Raw genomic sequence first — 17,825 nt, 5'->3', positions numbered from 1 at the left:
TCCACCAATTTCTCACTTAAAATGAGTCATTCAAAAGGTGTGTGATGGCCGAAAAAAGTCCCCAATTAAAGCCTGGACTGTGGGGTCAGTTTCAAAGGCTGTCCCTGTTACTCAAAATGTGACTCAAGCCTCAAGGATCTTCAAACTTCTCAAGAATCAGTTTCTTCTTCCACAAAATGGAGCCTAGAGAAGCCTTACGTGGTTCTTGTGAGCAATCAAGATAATGGCGTAAAACAAAGTAGGGAGTTCCATTTCTGACACTCCAGGAAACAGCATGTGCAAGTCAGTAGAATTAATCATAAGCTGGGCGGTGGTGGCACACGCCTTTAATCCCAGCACTTGGGAGGCAGAGGCCAGCCTGGTCTATAGAGTGAGATCCAGGACAGGCACCAAAACTACACAAAGAAACTCAGTCTCAGGGGGAAAAAGAAAAAGAATTCATCATAAAATGATAGGATGTGCTCTGTAAATGCCACTTGAGTGAATTAATGAATTGGAAAATGTAGATCAAGATTCCATGGCCACTGAGGAAACAGGATGGATGGCTTGTGATCACAGGTACTTGCATCTAGAATTCAGAGCTGGACTAGGGCAAAGGATAACTCAGCTGCTCCCCTTTTAAGAAGACAACAGACAACTAGTTGATGGTGGAGAAACTGGGCCCTTGGGTACTGATGTTAGGGGTATAAAATGATGCATCTGCTGTGGAAAACACAGCATAAGGAAAGGTCCTCAAAGGCTTAAAAATAAAATTACTGTATGGCCCGGCAATTCCACTTTGGGGTATTTATCTGAAAGGCTTGAGGTCAGGATCTTGAAAAGCTATGTCCATCCTCATGTACACTGGGGCATTATCCACAGTAGCCAAGACACAGTATCTGCTGACAGGTGACTAAAATCATAATATGCCGTAGACATGCTGCACGATGGGATTGGCATCCAGAAAGGGAGAGAACTCCTAAACATATGACAAGGTGGACATTGTACCTGGGAGACGTTATGCTCAGTGAAATAAGCAAGTCGCAAAAGCACAAAATCTGCCAGATCCCACTGCTCTGAGTTTTTAAAACAGTCCGACTCCTAGATTCAAACAACAGAATAGTGGTTGTCAGGGCTGGAGAAGGGGGCATGGCTGATCAGTGAGCAATAAAATATCCATGACTCCAATATGCATAAGTTCTAGAGGTCTGCTGTAAGCCATGTGCCTATAGTCCTGTGTACTGTATTGGACACACAAAAACCGAAGAGGGCAGACTTCATATGGAATGTTCTTACTATAATAAAAATAACACCGAGTTCTCAAAACAAGGCTAGTCTAGGCTTAAGGTAGGAGAGTGAAGAAGCATGCCGGGAATGGCCAAAATCCTATCAGGGAAGAAGTGTTGCCATGACAACAGAAGAGACTTCTGTCTATACTTTCCATGTTAATCCCTGGAAGGAGAGGGTGCTCCAAAGAGAAGGAAGCCAACTGTTTGCCTATGGATCACAGAGGAGCAGGGGCTGGAGGTTCCCTTGTGTGTGACCCAAGCACTGATGTCTCAGACACGAAGCCAACCTCATCAGCTTGGATGTGAGTTAGCTTTTACTGTTAGGCGTGAAGCAAGGTCAATGACTTCAGCAGCTCTTAGCTCTGGTGTTACCAAGACACTAAACAGTTACAGCCCTGCCCCAGAGACTATGGAAAGAGGAGAGAGAGAGAGAGAGAGAGAGAGAGAGAGAGAGAGAGAGAGAGAGAGAGAGAAATGAAATGGTCAGAAGGAACAAAAGTCTGAAGTAAAGTCCTGTCAGGGAGACAGTGTCACCTCATGTGGCTGCTAAGAAAGTGGAGTTACTCAGTAGTGCTCCCAGGAGGATTGGCACACAGAAGAGTTGAGCAAGCACTGGCCACTGTCAGAAGTTCTAGAAGCATCTGTGGGACTTGATTTACCACCATTCTGCTCCAACATACAAACTATAAGCAATATGCACAAATGCAAAACATACAGAGGGGAGATGGGTCAAATGAAAGTGTTTGAAAGAACATTGAAAAAAAAATCCAATAACAGCACAGCAACATGGGAGCCTCCAACTAGATTTTCACAGTTAAGTATTAGATACAGCCAATATCCTGGAAATAAGAGTTGCGATGGGTTCAAGTCAATATCATAAAAGCTGCTGTCCATCGGCTGGAGGATTTGTGACACTTTAACCTTCCCTGTTTCTGTTCAAGGAAGAACTCCTCTCCCTAGTTCAATTCCAAACCACCTTTTGAAGGCTTGTCTGTCTGCAGGTGAAGCAATCCCTTCCTTTCTAAGTGGCTATTGTGGAAACAAACTCCTTCCTTCAAACCATCACCAGAGAAGCACTCTAGAACTGACAGCCACTGGAAGTCTGGAGAGCAGAGGCAGGTGACACAATCAATGACCACTCCGAGCACACACCTAAGCACCCTGAGGTAGGTGCTCCTAAGCAGTTCTCTTCTGCCACAGAAGGGGCCCTCTGCTAAGACTGCCCCTCACGGGTTCGTTTTTTGCACAGTGAATCAAAATTTCCAAGGCTGAGCTTACACAAATAATTGAGTCCTTTCTTAGTGGGCTGAGAAAGGATAGGACCAAGGTTAGCTGAGGTGTTTGGATTCTCATGCAGAGCCTTCTAACTGGCCGTCCTGGAGACAAAGAGAGGTGACTGGAAAATTCTTGCGTTAATATTTTTTAGCACTCATGAGGGAAGCAGAGTGTAGGTGATTGGCTTATGTCTCAGTAGAGGTTAAGCACAGAGAGCCAAGTTCGCACATTTCCAGTGCAAGGAAGACATTCACAAAAAGCAATGAGGGAGCAAAACTTGCTAACGTGGTCCAGAAGGCCAACAACCACGTGGGGAGTGTCGTATTCTCACTAGCCCAGGGCAGGAGGTAACTGATGAAAACAAAGGGAGATAAAGCCACCAGAGTCAACCTCTTCAGATAATGCTCTTAGTAAAGACCTTCCCCAGATAGATCAGAGAGAGGGAAAAGTTAAAATGCTTAGAAAGTTTGGTCAAAGAAACCTTAACACCTGATAGAGCCTCTGACCTTGACAGTTGAGTCAGCAAAGGGTACTTTGCATATTAATTTCAATGAATGAAAAACAACTGAGATGAGTGAGTAAGCCCTCTATCTAAAGCTAGGCAAGACGTCATCTGCACAGATGAAACACTGAATGTGTATTTGCATGTCAATAGGCAGATAAGTTTCGTGCAAAAATACATCTCAAGGGAATCCTGGTGACCTGTATTGCACTGTCGTTACATGAAATCACAAAAACGTATTTCCTCTTGTGATTATTTGGAATGCTGAAGAAAATGAAATGTCTCCCACTCCATGATGGAGGAGAATAAGAGCCCATACTGCCAGCAGAACCATGGCAGGACTAAATTGGCTTTGAGTAGTGAGGGAGGGAGGGAGTGTGTGTGTGTGTGTGTGTGTGTGTGTGTGTGTGTGTGTGTTAGATATTAAAGACAGGCTGTCTTTGTTCAGAGCCATTAATCTGATAAATTCCTGCCCAACAGTTGATGTGGCCGTTCGTTCTGTCATCCCAGGCAGCTCTTTACCCAAAGGGTGTCAATCCAACGGGCCTTAGAACTGCACATACCAAGAAATCATCACTTGCTCACCTTTCTCTAAAAAAGTCAGCAAAGAAGCCTGTCCAGTTCTCAGAAGACTGTTAGATAACGCATCCATAAACAGTTGCATGGAAATCTAGAAATGTCTTGCAAACACAAGTAAGACAAAGTAACCCTTGGCACAAGAAAGCAATTCTGATCCCTTTTCTGTGTTTGGAGAAGGCTGACCTCTGTCCGAACTGCTAACAACTAAGTCCACTGCCAAGTCCTTTACTGGACTGGCATGGGTGCTGTTCTTAAATGTGCAGGATAAAAGAGACAAATGGGAGTGGGGAGGAAGTGTGGTAAAAAGAATTTTATAAATAAAACATTTTAAGTCTTTTGTAACTGGTTAATTGCCAGGGGAAATTAAGGTAAATGTTGCTACAGTTTTCCTTCACTTCTAAAGCGAGGATGGCATAGTGGGTGAATGCAGAAATAAACCTCCAAGCTGGGAAGGCTTGAAGGAGGGGCTTCTGGTGCGTCAGCAACCACCTGCCATTGCTCTGACACTGTCTGAAGCCAGTCTTCACATGCTGCCTTCCCCACACAGCTGCACAAGCACAAACAGAACCCAGCCATGCAGTCCTGCAAAGGTAAATATGATCTTTGCAGGGAAAAGCACAAGGAAAAAGTGCCTTTGTTTTCCTGCGAGAAGTAAAATGTATGTCCTCTCCGGTTCTAGGGGAAAACAAATGTATTTGGGGGTCGAAATAATTCTATCAATATTAATCAGATTTAAAGTCTTTTCTCAAGGGCAGAAGTGATTTTCAAAATATTGCCAAATCCCAACGATTTTAAAATGTCTTCTGTTAATTTTTATCCGGATGAATTCCTGAGCATGTATGAGATGCTTGCTTGTATAGTTTCTGATTAAAAAGTCCAGAATGCTTAGGATGATGAGTACATGGATGGTCTCATCTCTAGATACAAGGAAATTAAAAATTAAAGCATTGCTTTTCGATAACATCAAGGACCTGAGACAATACAGTAAAAGTCAGTAATCTAAGAGATACAGCAGACCTCTGCCCCCTCTTCTAAGGGAATCGCTACAAATTGGAAATGGGAATAGGTTCCTTTATGCCTTATCAAGTTTCCCTTGATGCCCACTTATCTTTGCTTCCTTCACACTATTAAAATAAATTTTCATATATTTAGCTTCTTTTTTTCTTTTACAAAATATAACTAAAATCTTAAAACACAAAATAGCAGACCATTTCTTAATCATCTCTCTAAAACTCAAATTACACTGTGCTCACGTCATTCACACACATGCAGGGTCACTGGGATATGTGCCATCTTCCCGATGTGCCACAGCACCTCCGGTAGAAGCTCCAGCCCTTTGAGTTAACTGCATCTCCAGAGGACATCAGTTTTTAGTCAGCAGACACTAACAGCATTCGAGGAAACCCCTTCACTGTATTGTTCAAACTGCCAAGGCATCAGAATTTCAGCTAAAATATTAGAAAGCAAATACCGAAGCAAACCATTTCTCAAAAGTAATTTAGTAGAATGCTTACACACTTGGATTTGGCAGTGTCACATGAAGAATACACCTGTTCAGGCACAGGTTTATATAGCAAAAGTAAAATGAGCAGCTTTAAGATTGTATTTTTCTATTATTTCTTGATATGTTCATTTTGGACTTCCTAACCTTGGGGAAATGGTTGGATTCAACATGTTTATAAACAAGGTAAAAAAAATCTCTGGTTTGGGCTGAGAAATGGACTCTTAACCAAGGCCAGGCAGATCATTGTTCAAGGGCATTGGATATACATACATATATGTATATGCAAAGAGCCCTCATAAACCAAAAGCATCCCTGCCCCAGGTTACAGTGCACAAAGAACCACAATGGTTTGTCATCATATCCAGCTATAAGACCAGACTCTAAATTCTGTATCATTGACGGGTTGTAAAATGTTAACTGTGAGACAAACTGTTAAAATATGCATTATCTACATGTAAGAAGGTTGAAGTTTACAAATGACAAAATACTTGTAATTAGCATTTAGTGAGATCTTTCCCTGATCCTGATTTTTGCACCAAGAGGGAGGAGTGGATCCAAAAAAATACACAAACAAACAAACAAAAAAAACCACATAAACTAATCACGAGCCTTTTATTTCTCCTCAGACAAATGATCTGAACCAGCCAAACTAAAACCTTTCTGTTTCTGTAGAGATAGATCTTTACCTATTTGTGTGTCTGGCAACTGGCTGTTGGAGTGGGGGTTTCTGCCAGCCAGCAGTCCCTCTTCTCATCACATAGCTATATGGATCTTTAGGCTTTGCAGGTGTTTCCCACACAGTGATAATAAGCAAAGGGTCTTTTTTTGTTTGTTTGTTTTGGTTTTTGTTTTCCTGGAAAGAGAGGCAAGAATTCTGTTGTTAGTGATTCCACAAGGCCCTCTTGACTCTAGAACAGCCCGATATCCTGGCATGAAATATTTGTTAGATTTGGTTAAATTTTATTTTCTGCAAAAGCAAGGGAAGGCGACTTCTGATCCATGAATTAAAGGAAAAAAGCAGAAGAAAAAAAACCAGATTTTTTTAAAAGTTAAAAGAAAAAGAAGTGCTAGAAAAGAATTCTCAGGAACTTATCTGAACTCCAGGTGTAAAATCACCCTTCCAGGGTGCCCTGTCCCTGTCTCCAACAAAGACTTCTGGCCCATATGGAGAAGGGTGGGTCCTAAATGGTTTGCTTTGGGGAAAGCAAACTTCCTTCAGTGGTTTCCGGGGGGGAAAAGTTGTATTCCTTAACTCACAGAACATCCATCCTCCTTGGCCTTGGAGACCTCACAACTTTTTGGCACTGTCATGGCATGCTGCTGCCCTGATGGTGGTCCCAGCCAAACCCCGGTTGCTGACCCTGCGGACCAGCACTTTGGAAACGGGGATTTTTGTTCTGGGCATCTCACTCCTGGCTGGCTGCTGGTGCACCACAGGATGGCTGGATGGAAGGTTGGAGAGGTGCTTGATGCTAATGGGGATTTTAGAGTCCTTCAGCAAGCTGCCTGGTGTTCTCAGTGGACAGGTGATGGTGCCTGGAGACACGGGCTTTAGCCGGGACAAGCAAGGTGGGTCCTCTGTGGCAGGAAGGGCGGCTGGGCTTCCTTCGGGTTCAGTGTAGAGATCATAGAGAGCATCGCCACTGTCGCTATCCCTGGGGATGACTGCCTTCTTACTGCTGCTGGCGCTGTCTTCTTCTGGACCAGGAGTGGTGGAGTCCCAGTAGCCCTCGTCGCTGTTAGGGACGCCTTCTTGATGCTCCTTCTCCGGGTGCTTTGGCTCATCCTTCTGCTGAGCCTCAATGGGGATCCTGTGGAGCCTCCTGCGCTTGACAGAGGACACGTCCTTGACTACTTCCCCACACCGGGCATCATTGGAGGTCTCGGGGGCCAGTTTGGTGTCCGAAGCAGTGGCAGCCTTCGCTGCGCCCTCTTGGGGCCCTTGTCCTTGGTCCTCAGTCTGGGACAACATGTCCCAGAATTCCGGGAGATAGGTGTCGTCCACCTCATCCGGGCTGGCCATCTCCTCCCCTCCTCCTTGGTAGGCCACCACGCTGGTGTTCTTTTTAGAGAGCACTGGCTTGCCTGGCCCGGGGGCATGCTTGTCACAGCTGGGGCCTGCCTCTTCTTCTGGGTCTGCAATAATATCTCCACAGCCTGTAAGAGAGTCAAAGCTTTTCAGTGAAGTCACGTCAGAAAACATCAAACAAATACGATCTGCCGACGGGTCTGAGGGTGGATCAACAGAGGAAGGGTCAGGGACGGCAGACGCCCGGCCGCTGCCACCTTCGGAGTCGACAAGGGGGACGGTCTTTATCGGAACGTCACCTGTCCTGGACGCATCCTCGGCCGCCTGGACCTCGCCGGCTCCCGACTCGAGGGCTGCCCCGGGCTTCTCCGCGCGCCAGTGCCCCTCGGCGTCCTCTCCCCGGGCGCTCTGGTCGCCAGGGCCGGCGGGGCTCGCGGCCTCGAGGCAGGTCCGCGCCGGGGCGCGCTCGGCGGACGCGGGCGCCTGCTCTCCCCCTTCGGGCTCACCTGCTGCGTGTCGCGGGGCGTCCTGGCCCGGGCTGTCCGGGCGGCGCGCGGCTCGGGGCGGCTCCTCCTTGACGCACTCCAGGCTGGCGGTGAGCGAGCCGGGCAGGACTAGGCTGCCGGGGCCCGCCGCGCGCGCCGCCTTCTCCTCCTCCTCCTCCTTGCCGCGCTTGTCCCTCCGGTGCCAGCGCATGCTGCTGAAGATCCCTTTCAGCCCCCTCTTTTGTTTGCCGCCAGCCTTGCTCGCCTCGGCAGGGTCCCCCTTGCCGGTCTCGGATCGCCCGTTCTTTTTCAGCAGGGAGAAGAAGCTGTGGGACTTGGCCACCGAGCTGCTGGCCAGAGAGCCCAGACCAGGCCCGGCGGCTTTGGGGGGCCCGGGGTTCGGCCGGGCCCCACCGTGATCGCCCCCGCCGGGCGGCTCCTCCTTCTTGCTGCCCTCCAGCACCAGTACCTCCGCTAGTCCGTCGTGGGTCCTGCTTCTCACCATCCCCGCCGGCCCCGCGCTCTTCCCATCCCCTTTGTTTTTGACCCCAAAAATGCTGGGCATGGTCCCCCCCGATTTCCTCTTCTTGAATAACTTGAACGCAGCCTTATTGATCTTCCCCGACGGCGGCTCTGCGGCGGGCGTCTCCGCGGCGCACTCACAATGCGAGTCCATGTCTGCGGCGAGGGCCCCGGCCTGCTCCTGCCTCCTGCAGACCCCCGCGCGCGCGTCGCCGCGCTCGCTGACAGCCGCGCCGCCGCCGCCGCCGCCGCCGCCGCCGCCGCCGCCGCGGCTCCTGCCCGTCTCCATGGAAACCGAGCGGGCTCAGCCGCTGTCGTCAGCCGCAGGCTCGCGCCAGGCCACTGTCACCCGCGTTCTAAATCAACCTGAGCGGCTCTCGCTGCTGCTGCTGCGCCGTGGCCGCTGCGACTGCGGCGGCCGAAGCGCACAGACCGGACTATCTCCCCTCCTGCCAAGGGCTTATATAATACCCGGGGCGCCACATAGGTTTTTGTGTAGCAAGAGCCCTCCTCATCACAGACTCGAGCTGAAAGAAAAAATAATAATAAAATGAAATTCGCAACAATGGGCTTCGGATCCCAGTGCGTCGACTCTCACCCACCTCAGGTTCCTGCTCTAGACTGGCTTATCCTAGGAGCCCAATTTCAGAAATCAACATGTTCTCGCCCACGCCCCAAAAGAACAAGGCTGTTTCCTTTATCATCTGTCTCGGAATTCACGCAGCCTCCAGTCTCTCTCAGGTCCTTCACATAGGTCTTAACGTGTGGGCATCAAGCCCAGGAGGCACCATACCAATCCGTCCTGTGTCGGGCCCTGTGCTAAAGTGTGTTTTGGGGTGGATGCTGCCTTCGGATCATGTGGTTCTGATTCCTGTTACAGAATCAACAGCCATCAAATAGCAATTAGCAGCGCTCAGCAACGAAAGTGCAACAGTCCTCTGGGGTGCGGGTTCACTGGTCTTTGGGAAACCATGAAGCTTTTATCTCACACTCCAGTGACATAGGGCTTAAGTCACAGAAGTCACTGTCCAGCCTACAACTGGTCACAATAGCTTGAGCAGACAGAGAACTTCACTTGGAAAGCTCTGGTCCCTCTACAAGTGGGCCTTAGAGGTCTGGGTTCTGTCTTCCTCTTCCATTCAGGGGTATGGTAAGTATGTCTGTCCCAGCTGTGCCTACCCTGTCCCTTGCTATGAACACCCCATAAGCCACTTGCCATCTTCCCCAATAGGACAGGAAAAAAAAAAAAAAAAAAACCAAACCAGACAGGGGTCAGGGTCAAAGACAACTCCATTCCTGAGAACAACCCAGTCTGGGGTACTTTCCTGTGTTCTATCTTTGAAGGTGACCAATAATATTGTAACTTTTCCTAATCAAGGGCTTGTCAGCAAAATAGGGAAGGATCTGGGAAAATGTTATGTTTTATAATGTTTAATAACACTGTTCTTAAACATTATTTGATTATATATATACTATTTACATATGTATACAAATGCCAGTTTTTCCTGCTTCTCTTGTATTTATTTTCTGTGGCGCTTATATTAAGCAGGTTCCGTTGTTGGCCGTGGCAGCTTCCATGGTTCATGTTTAGGCTGTGGAGTTCAGAGCAGTGCATTGCCCTTACTCAATTTGATGAAACATGTTGCAAACTGAGATTGGGTTCAGCGGTGCTTTCTGCTCTCAGAGTTTGAACCACGCCAGCTCTCTCCACTGATTAACAGGACTCTTCATGAACAGGGATGTGAGACTGACTTTTCTCAATATCCTTTTTTAAAAAATTATCTTTCTTTTCAAAATACTTATTTCTTTTGTAGTGTGTTGGGGCATACATGTGCCACAGCGAGGGACAATTTGTGGAAGTTTTCACCTTCTACTGTGTGGGTCCCAACAATGAGTTTGTCTGTCTTGGTGGAAAGAATCCTTACCAACTAAGTTATCTCTCTGGACCATTTCCTGAAATTCTAATTGACCGACCATGTGACATGATGGAACAGAGCCCCATATGCCCTGCAAAAGACGAGGAACTATAAAGAGGAAGTCATTTGTTATTTCTCTGAAAGCTTTTGGAGGACAATTGGAAATCTGTCTCAGTTCTTAAACATACACGCACACGCAGACCATGCTGGCTAGATATGTGGGTTTTACTATATCCGTAACTATGTCAGACTGGAATTGCTTCAGACCACAATGGAGAAGAGCAAGCAGTCTAGAAAAATCACAGGTCTGAGCCTAAGTGGAGTAGGTGGCCTATACAACTGTCATCTACCAAGGCAGGCCAAATGTAACTCATCTACATAAGAATTCTTCAGTCCCCAGGGAGAAAACTGACCCAGGACGCTGGGATTGCTGTCATTCCTTTGGGACCTAGATGCTTAAGAGAAAGGGACAAAGCAGCCTTCAGTGTGGGGAAGGCGTCTTGGTGCCAAGTCATCACCTGTGGAGGAAGGAAGCAGGACACTTAGAGCCATCTGCTAGCCCGATGTAGCCAACAGGCAAGGTGAACTCCAGACGGACTGAGGACTCCCCACTTCCTCTCCAGGTGGGAGAGAGCAGCTTACAGGGGATCCCATCAAAAGGATCACATAGGTTGGCCAGAGGGCAGGAACAGCAAGATGGCCTGAGGGTTACGGCTAAAGGCATGCTGTTGAGTGGCAGAATGAAGGATGGGGCTTCAGAACCAAGGCAAAGATTTCTACAGACCTGAAACTGCTCTTTGCTCTTCAGAGCTAAGCGATGGGCAACCGGCAGGCCTGGTGGTGTGGGCCTGGAAACTCAGATACATGGAAGTCTGAGGCAGGAGGACTGAAAGTTGAAGGCCTGACTGACCTGTAGAGAGGGGTCAAGAAGGCTAGACATGTAATGAGACCCTGTCTCAACATGAAAAGTAAAAAGAGGCTCAGGATATAACTAAGGGAGTTTCCTAGTTTGCACAAGGCCCCAAAATCAATCTATATCCCCACCACCTCCATAAAGCAGGGCAAGAGACTATATTTGTACAAAACAGAAGAATTTTTTAAAGACAAGCAAGAGATTCAAGATAATTTTACCAGAAGCACCCCAGTTGGTTTTTTTAAGAATTTATTTATCTGTCTATCTATCTATCTATTTATGTATGTATTATACAGTGTTTGCCTGCAGGCCAGAAGGGGGCGCCAGATCTCATTACAGGTGGTTGTGAGCCACCGTGTGGTTGCTGGGAATTGAACTCAGATCTTTTGGAAGAGGAGCCAGTGCTCTTAACCTCTGAGCCATCTCTCCAGCCCAACACCTCGTTTTTTTATTGTATCTCATTCTTTTCCTCCATGGAGGTTCGATGTAGAGGGTGAAGCTGGAGAGAATGAACAGCAGGGCTGAGGGAGAATGTCCAGCAGTAAAGCTGCTCCGAAACAATGAGGCTCCCCACAAAGGGACCAGCAGCAGACGGCTGGAAAACCCGTGTGAGCTTTGCTTTGCAGGCAGGACAAGGGAGGATTCATCATTGAGCTGGGACTTTCCTCTTTGGAGGAAGACACTCAGAACCAGAAAAAAAGGTTGAGAAACATATCCTTTGAAATGTAGCATCATCATGGTCATCATCATTATCCCCTTGTGGAGTGTCTTCTACCCAGCTGACCCCCGTCTCTGTCCTAAGCTTGCCAAATGGAATCTTCAGTCAGGAGAACCGCACAGAGCACCACATTCAAAGGGCTGGCTGAGGGTTCCCCTCAAAGTCCCTGTGTGACTGCTGCTGGAGGACACTGCCTCAACAGCAGTCAGGATGGAGGAGCTCACTGGCTCTATATTCAACTGGCCGCAAGCCTTTAAAGTATTTAACCAAGGTGGTTTGGGAATGATTCCTGGATTAGGACCAGCACTTGCCACCTGAATACCAGTTGGCCAGTCTAGATCCCACCCCAGGTGGAAATGCCTAGCCTCTGATTTTGTCTGTTCTTACCTATGATACTTCCCCAAGGTGTGCCCTTGAAGTGGTCCTTCCAACGAGAGTCAAAAGTCCAGCCCAAAGTGTTTGTGAGGGACGGTTTTCAACAGTGCCCGTATGCCCAGGGCCAAGATGTCACCTGGGTCCAGTTTTGTACCCGAATCAAAGATGTAAGTGATCCAATACAAGCAGAAAGAGCACTTCTCTGTGATGCTAATGGGTGCCCTGGGGACACAGGCCCGGGCAACAGCTCACAGGTCTAGCATTTCTAACAACAGCAGCAGCAGCAGTCTGTTTCCAGGGGCTACTGTAACAGACTACCACAAGCCTGAAGGCTTAAAAACATCAGGGATCTATCATCCTGCAGTTCGACAGGTTAGAAGTGCAAGATCAAGGTGGCAGTAGGGCCAGCAACTCTGTCCTATGCCTGTCCCCTGGCCCTGGGTATTGCTCAAATCCTTGTTGCCTCTTGGCTTTGAAGCATTTCATTCCACTCTCTGCCGCCATTGCCACAGACCTTCTCTGTGGCGCTTCTTTTCTCAGAATTATGCCAATTGTATTAAGGTTCTACCCTTTGGAGGTGCTGAGATGGCTTGGTGGTAACAGCATTTGCTGCACAAGCATGAAGACCTGGGTTTGAATCCCCAGTGTCTATGTAAAAAGTCAGGCATGATCGTCACCCCAGTGCTGCGAGGCCAAAAGGATTCCCAGGGGTAGCCAGCTGCCTGCCTAGCTCTAGTTTCAGCGAAAGATGCTGTATCTGAGGACTAAGGCTAGCAGGACACCTAACATCCCACTCTGGCCTCCATGGTGACATGCATGTATGCAAATAGACACACCCCATACACATGGTCCACCCTACCCTGGTACTGTAAGTAAACTGGTTGCAACTCTGTGGGTTTGGTACTGGGTTTCAACACCAACAATGTAAATAAATCTGTTGCAACAACTCTGGGGAAAGGTGTCCTAACTACTGGGGAGTCAGGCAACACCTTGGGCTGCTTAGGACAGCTCTGACAGCTGGAACTGCAAGGAGACAGTTTTGCCCTGGAGAGTGAGATATCCCGGACACCTGGAGCTACTTAGAACAGCTCTGCCCTGAAAGTCTCTGATGGCTGGAACTGCAAAGAAGCAGCCCAACCCTGGAAGGGAAATCTTCCTGATTTCTCGGGAAAAGTCAGGCCTGGAACTGCTTCAGCAGGGAAGGGTATCCTGACTGTTCAGGAAAGTCAGGGTATATGTGGTATGATGGGGGATGGTCTTCCTGCAGGATATAGCAATCCTGCTCTGCTACAGCTGAGCTTTGCTCAGCCCCCACTTAAGGGGGCTTCCTGGCAGAGCTCTGCTTCTCAGGCCTAAGATGCTGCTTCTTTTGCTTCACTCTGCAAAAGGGGAAACCCCTGCAGAAATGTAGCAATCTCCTCCAGCTCAGGAGAAAAGTGTTACTTTTTCAGCTCTCTCTTACTCTGTCCACTGAGGGATGTCTCAGCAAAGATCTTCTGTTCAGCTCCTTCTCGCTCTGCCCTTTCAGCTCTCCCTTGTTTTGTCCACTCAAGGACATCTCAGCAAGGATCTTCTCTATGCCAGTGAATGAAGATCTTCACACCCAAAACTCTTTTGAGAAAGGGATTTATTTGGGAAGGAGGAGTCCAGGAGAATAGCTGCCTCTACCAGGGTGGAGAGAACAACCCATCTTTCTAACTGACTAGGCAGAGCAGTTTACACAGGATGTCTTGGGGATGGAGTCAACCAGGGGTTGACTTGGGGCCCAGGGTTCTACTGTTCTGCTCTGTGATTGGTTGGCCAGGGGCAGAGATGACTCTGATCTGACTGAGCCAATCTGTGTTTCTTTCTGCCCTGATCTGAGACATCTTTCTCTAGTTCTGGGCTTCAGAGTCAGGTGGGTTTCTTTAGCCAGCCCCTTTTCCCTACATGTACAATCTCATCTTACCTTTTATCTTAGCTACATTTGCAAAGCTCTATTTTGCAATGAGGTTCCATTCACAGATGCCAGTGGCTAGGACTTCTCCATATCTTTTGAAGTATACAGTTTAACCCACAGCAAGCATTATTGCCTGTAGTGGTGGCCGCATCCAACCTTCCTTCCATCCTTCACAGTCACCAAGTTCTTTGACACAGACATTGTTTTTGGTCAATTCACACTAAACATAGGCCACTCTGATGTAAAGTTTCCCTGGAAGATATCTGGGCTGTGGATGGCCTTTCTGGGGATATCAGCAAGATGGAATTGCACCATGGTCAACCCAAGTAAACAACAGAGAAAATGGTGATGACCAAGAAGAGCAGGTGCCTCTGTAGACAGTGAGAACCATAAGATGCAGGAGACTCATAAGAGGGCGTGAGAGTTCCCATGTAGTAGGGAGAATAGAACAGGGACATATTGATGGGAGCTTTGACAATTCTGTTCATGCACCTAAGCCTGAAAAACACCTCACAGAATCTCCAGCAGTCTGTTCTTCCCAAACATCTTTTGCTCCTGCTCTGTTTTGTCAGAGACACTCTCAGAAAAGATTCCATCTTAAAATGCAGGGTGGGATGGGGTCCCAGCTGTCAGCTCCAAGGCGAGGCCAATAGCAGAGCAAATGAGGTCAAATAGCAGAGGGTGTGCAGACAGCATGCCAGGGCTCTGGCTCCAAGCAACAGCGGTAGAGGGCAGCCACATGGACCACGGAAGTCAAGAAGTCAGTGGATCCCGATGGAGGCAAATAGAAAGCTTGGCAGGAGAGCCCTCAGCAGGGAGCTGGGAATCAAGGCTGGGAGGGGGCTGCGGAACCAGGCTGGGTCCCAATGGAAGGATGATGAGGTCTACAGAGTCTATGACCTTGCTCCTAGGGGTCCTTCGGCTCATTTTAGGGAAACTCTCATCTACATCCACTTCTGACAAAGTCAGCATTACACAGAGACTTGGTCCAAACCACTCAACAGATGTTCAAGCATGGGCCACTCGGAAGGGCTAGAGCAAACCCTCTGTTCAGGTTCCTCACCTTTCTTTCACCCTTGCATCCAGCCATTGCAGCAAGTGGCCCTGACATCCTGATCACAATCCCCACAATCCCCACAATCCCGAGACTCTTCTAGAATGACTGCCCCCTTTCTCAGTCAGTGGCAGAACCCCTCTGCTCTCAGGTCTCCGAGTTCAGAGTTAGGGAAAGAGAGAATCTCCTCCCTACTCTTTTGCAGCTTACCAAGGCAGAGCATGCAGAACAGAGCCCTTCCTGAAGAACCTCAGCTTGGCTCTGTTTCTGTGAAGCAGATTCACTGCATGCAGGAAGGAAGTTCAGGGAGAGATTCTGAACACTCAGCCAGTACCACACACCAGTTCTCTTCTATTTGCAAATGCTCAGGGAAGCAGATCTAACACCACGGTTAAGTGACGCAACCACATGCACATGTGTGTACACAAACCTGCCCCAGACACCTGCATAAACCCCACACATACCAAACTCCGAAAGCTAAGTCTTATATTTTTCCTGCACCTCTGTCTACTTGTGCTAGTAAATTCCCCAGCCCTGACCTGTCACCAAACCCCAACAATACAACAATAACATATGCCCCAACTACTCTGAGTATGCTCCCTGAGCATGTTTTTGTTTTGTTTTTGTGTACACTGCATCCGACTCCTGGAACACCTCACCTCAGCTCTGGAGCTAATGATGTCCTATGCATCCCAGGTGGCAGTTGGGACCACGGTTGTCCTGTGTCCCTCTGAAGCCCTGCAGATTTCTGTAATATGTCACATATGGAGAGACCATTTTCTACATAGTGTCAGTCAGCCTGGTCACCTCCCATAAACTGACTCGGACTGGACTCAGCTGGTAGCTGACAGGACTGCTGTCAAGCGGCTCTATCACTTCTGTCAGGGGCTGATGGGTAGTTTTCTGAGTAGTGAGCTCCACCAATCTTGTCACGTGGGAGGTGGGTTACTTCCCTTAGTAGTGTGGTATGTGATATAGGGTTTTGCTAGCTTGTGTACCAGATACAGCCCCAAATCGCAGGAGTCAGCCCAACAGAGGCCTGTGTCTTGCTTTCTTGGTTCACTTGTATCATTATAGCAAAATACCACAGAATGAGTAGTTGGCCATTGTATGTATTATTATCTTATTTGCATTTACTTATAGAGCCTCTTTATCATCATCATTATTATTATTGTTTATCTGTGTGTGTGTTCATGAGCAAGCATGCACATGAGGGGCACATATAGAAGTCAGAGAACAACTTTCAGAAGTCAGTTCTTTCCTCCCATTGTGGGTTCCAGGATCTCAATCAGTTCTCCAAGCTTGTGCAGCAAGTACTTTGATCCACTGAGCCACCTCACTGGCCCCAGGTCATGTATAAAGAAGAGAAATGTGCTGTATTCTTCTGGAGCCAGAGAAGTCCAAGATTAAGGTACCAGCAGATTTTCTATGTGGTGAGGGTTTGGCCTTGTGGTTCTGGATAGCATTATCTACCTGTATCTTCAGATGGTCCCCTTCCCTCTGGCCTCTCTTATAAAGGCACTTATCTATCACAAGGCCTCCACCATCATATCCTAATCACCACCAAGGGCCATCACCTTGGAGCATTTAAGCATATGGGTTGAGGAGTATACAAACATTCAGACCACAGCACTCACCTACCTGTTCTAGACAGAGCTACAAGAGAGGGCAGGAAACATGTTCTGACCCTGATAGGCCATCCCACTTTCCATCTTCAGTAGACAGACTTTTTCGTTTATTCTCCATGCTCCTCAAAACTTCTGTTAGTCTCTACCAGCTGTCAAAAACAAAGGAACCTGCCCTCCCGTCCCCCCCAAAAAACCCAACTGCTCTCTGCTCCCAAATAAATATTTTGGCTTCACCTCCCTGTAGTCACTGGCTTTTAAGTAACTATAGCTAACATATACAGTATTATTCATTCATTCATTCATTCATTCATTCATTTATTGATTTGTTTATTTATTTATTTATCTAGCAGTGTTGAGGCTAAACCAAGAGCCTTGAGCATGCTAGGCAAACTGTGTAACTCTGACCTTAGCCACTTTTTAAAAATACAGAGTCTTGTGTAGCCCAAGCTAGCCTCGAACTTTATATATATTCATCTGAGAATAACCTTAAACTTCTGATACTCCTGCCTCTACCTCCCATGTGCCAAGATTAGGCATTTTGGGAATTGACTAAGGGCATCATGCAAGCTAGGCAAGTACTCGACCAATTGAGCCTGACTGTAGCGAACACTTCTGACATGTGGGTCACGTTGATGGCCTACTGATGAAGTGTGATTAATACTCAGTCTAAAAACAGCCCCCAAACTCTTCCTAAGGAGACCTAGTTGGGACTTGCTCTCCTGTGTCACATCCTTGGCCCCATTATGAATGAAGCTGTTCTCTTTCCCCAAAGTCATTGCCTCAATAGTTAGTCTGTCTCAGGCCTGGCTCAGGCATTCTACTCCCAGCTGGGCTCTCCAGGTCAGTTTGCCTTTTCCTTGGAGTGGAATATTTTGGGTTAAAGTAAATACACTTAGTACCTGCATGAAACAGGCTAAATTAAACACCTGGCTGAGGTTACACCCACTTCCAGGGTATGTTGGAGAGGGCTTCCATCTAGTCCATTCATTTCAACTGCTTGCTGGGTGCTGCTCTTCACGGCACAGAGGACGCCTGCCACTGGCCGCTCTAGGACACTGGCCCAGGTGAGGCACTATGCTACCCTCCAACTCACTAAGCTGGTGGCATCTTTGTTCCTT

General features: G+C 47.8%; 1 protein-coding gene across 3 annotated transcripts; it reads right to left on the bottom strand.

The window, feature by feature from the left end:
- Window positions 1-5,721: 5,721 nt before the first annotated feature.
- On the bottom strand, window positions 5,722-8,975 carry Amer2 (APC membrane recruitment protein 2). Of its 3 annotated transcripts, none has more exons than XM_036198982.1 (3): window positions 8,767-8,974; window positions 7,457-8,691; window positions 5,722-7,285 (listed from the first exon to the last, which is right to left on the bottom strand). In XM_036198982.1, exons 2-3 carry the CDS (start codon window positions 8,451-8,453, stop codon window positions 6,417-6,419), a joined length of 1,866 nt encoding a protein of 621 aa, XP_036054875.1. In that variant the 5' UTR covers window positions 8,454-8,691; window positions 8,767-8,974; the 3' UTR covers window positions 5,722-6,416. The 3 variants fall into 3 exon arrangements, with proteins under 3 accessions (XP_036054875.1, XP_036054876.1, XP_036054874.1); XM_036198983.1 differs by having other exon boundaries at window positions 7,664-8,691; window positions 8,767-8,972; XM_036198981.1 differs by having other exon boundaries at window positions 5,722-8,691; window positions 8,767-8,975.
- Between the last annotated feature and the right edge of the window lie 8,850 nt (window positions 8,976-17,825).

Source organism: Onychomys torridus, chromosome 9 (assembly GCF_903995425.1).
Source record: "Onychomys torridus chromosome 9, mOncTor1.1, whole genome shotgun sequence".
NCBI classification, from domain to species: domain Eukaryota; kingdom Metazoa; phylum Chordata; class Mammalia; order Rodentia; family Cricetidae; genus Onychomys; species Onychomys torridus.
Note: the sequence above shows the minus strand (reverse complement) of the source record. Positions and strands in the feature narration are given on the sequence as shown.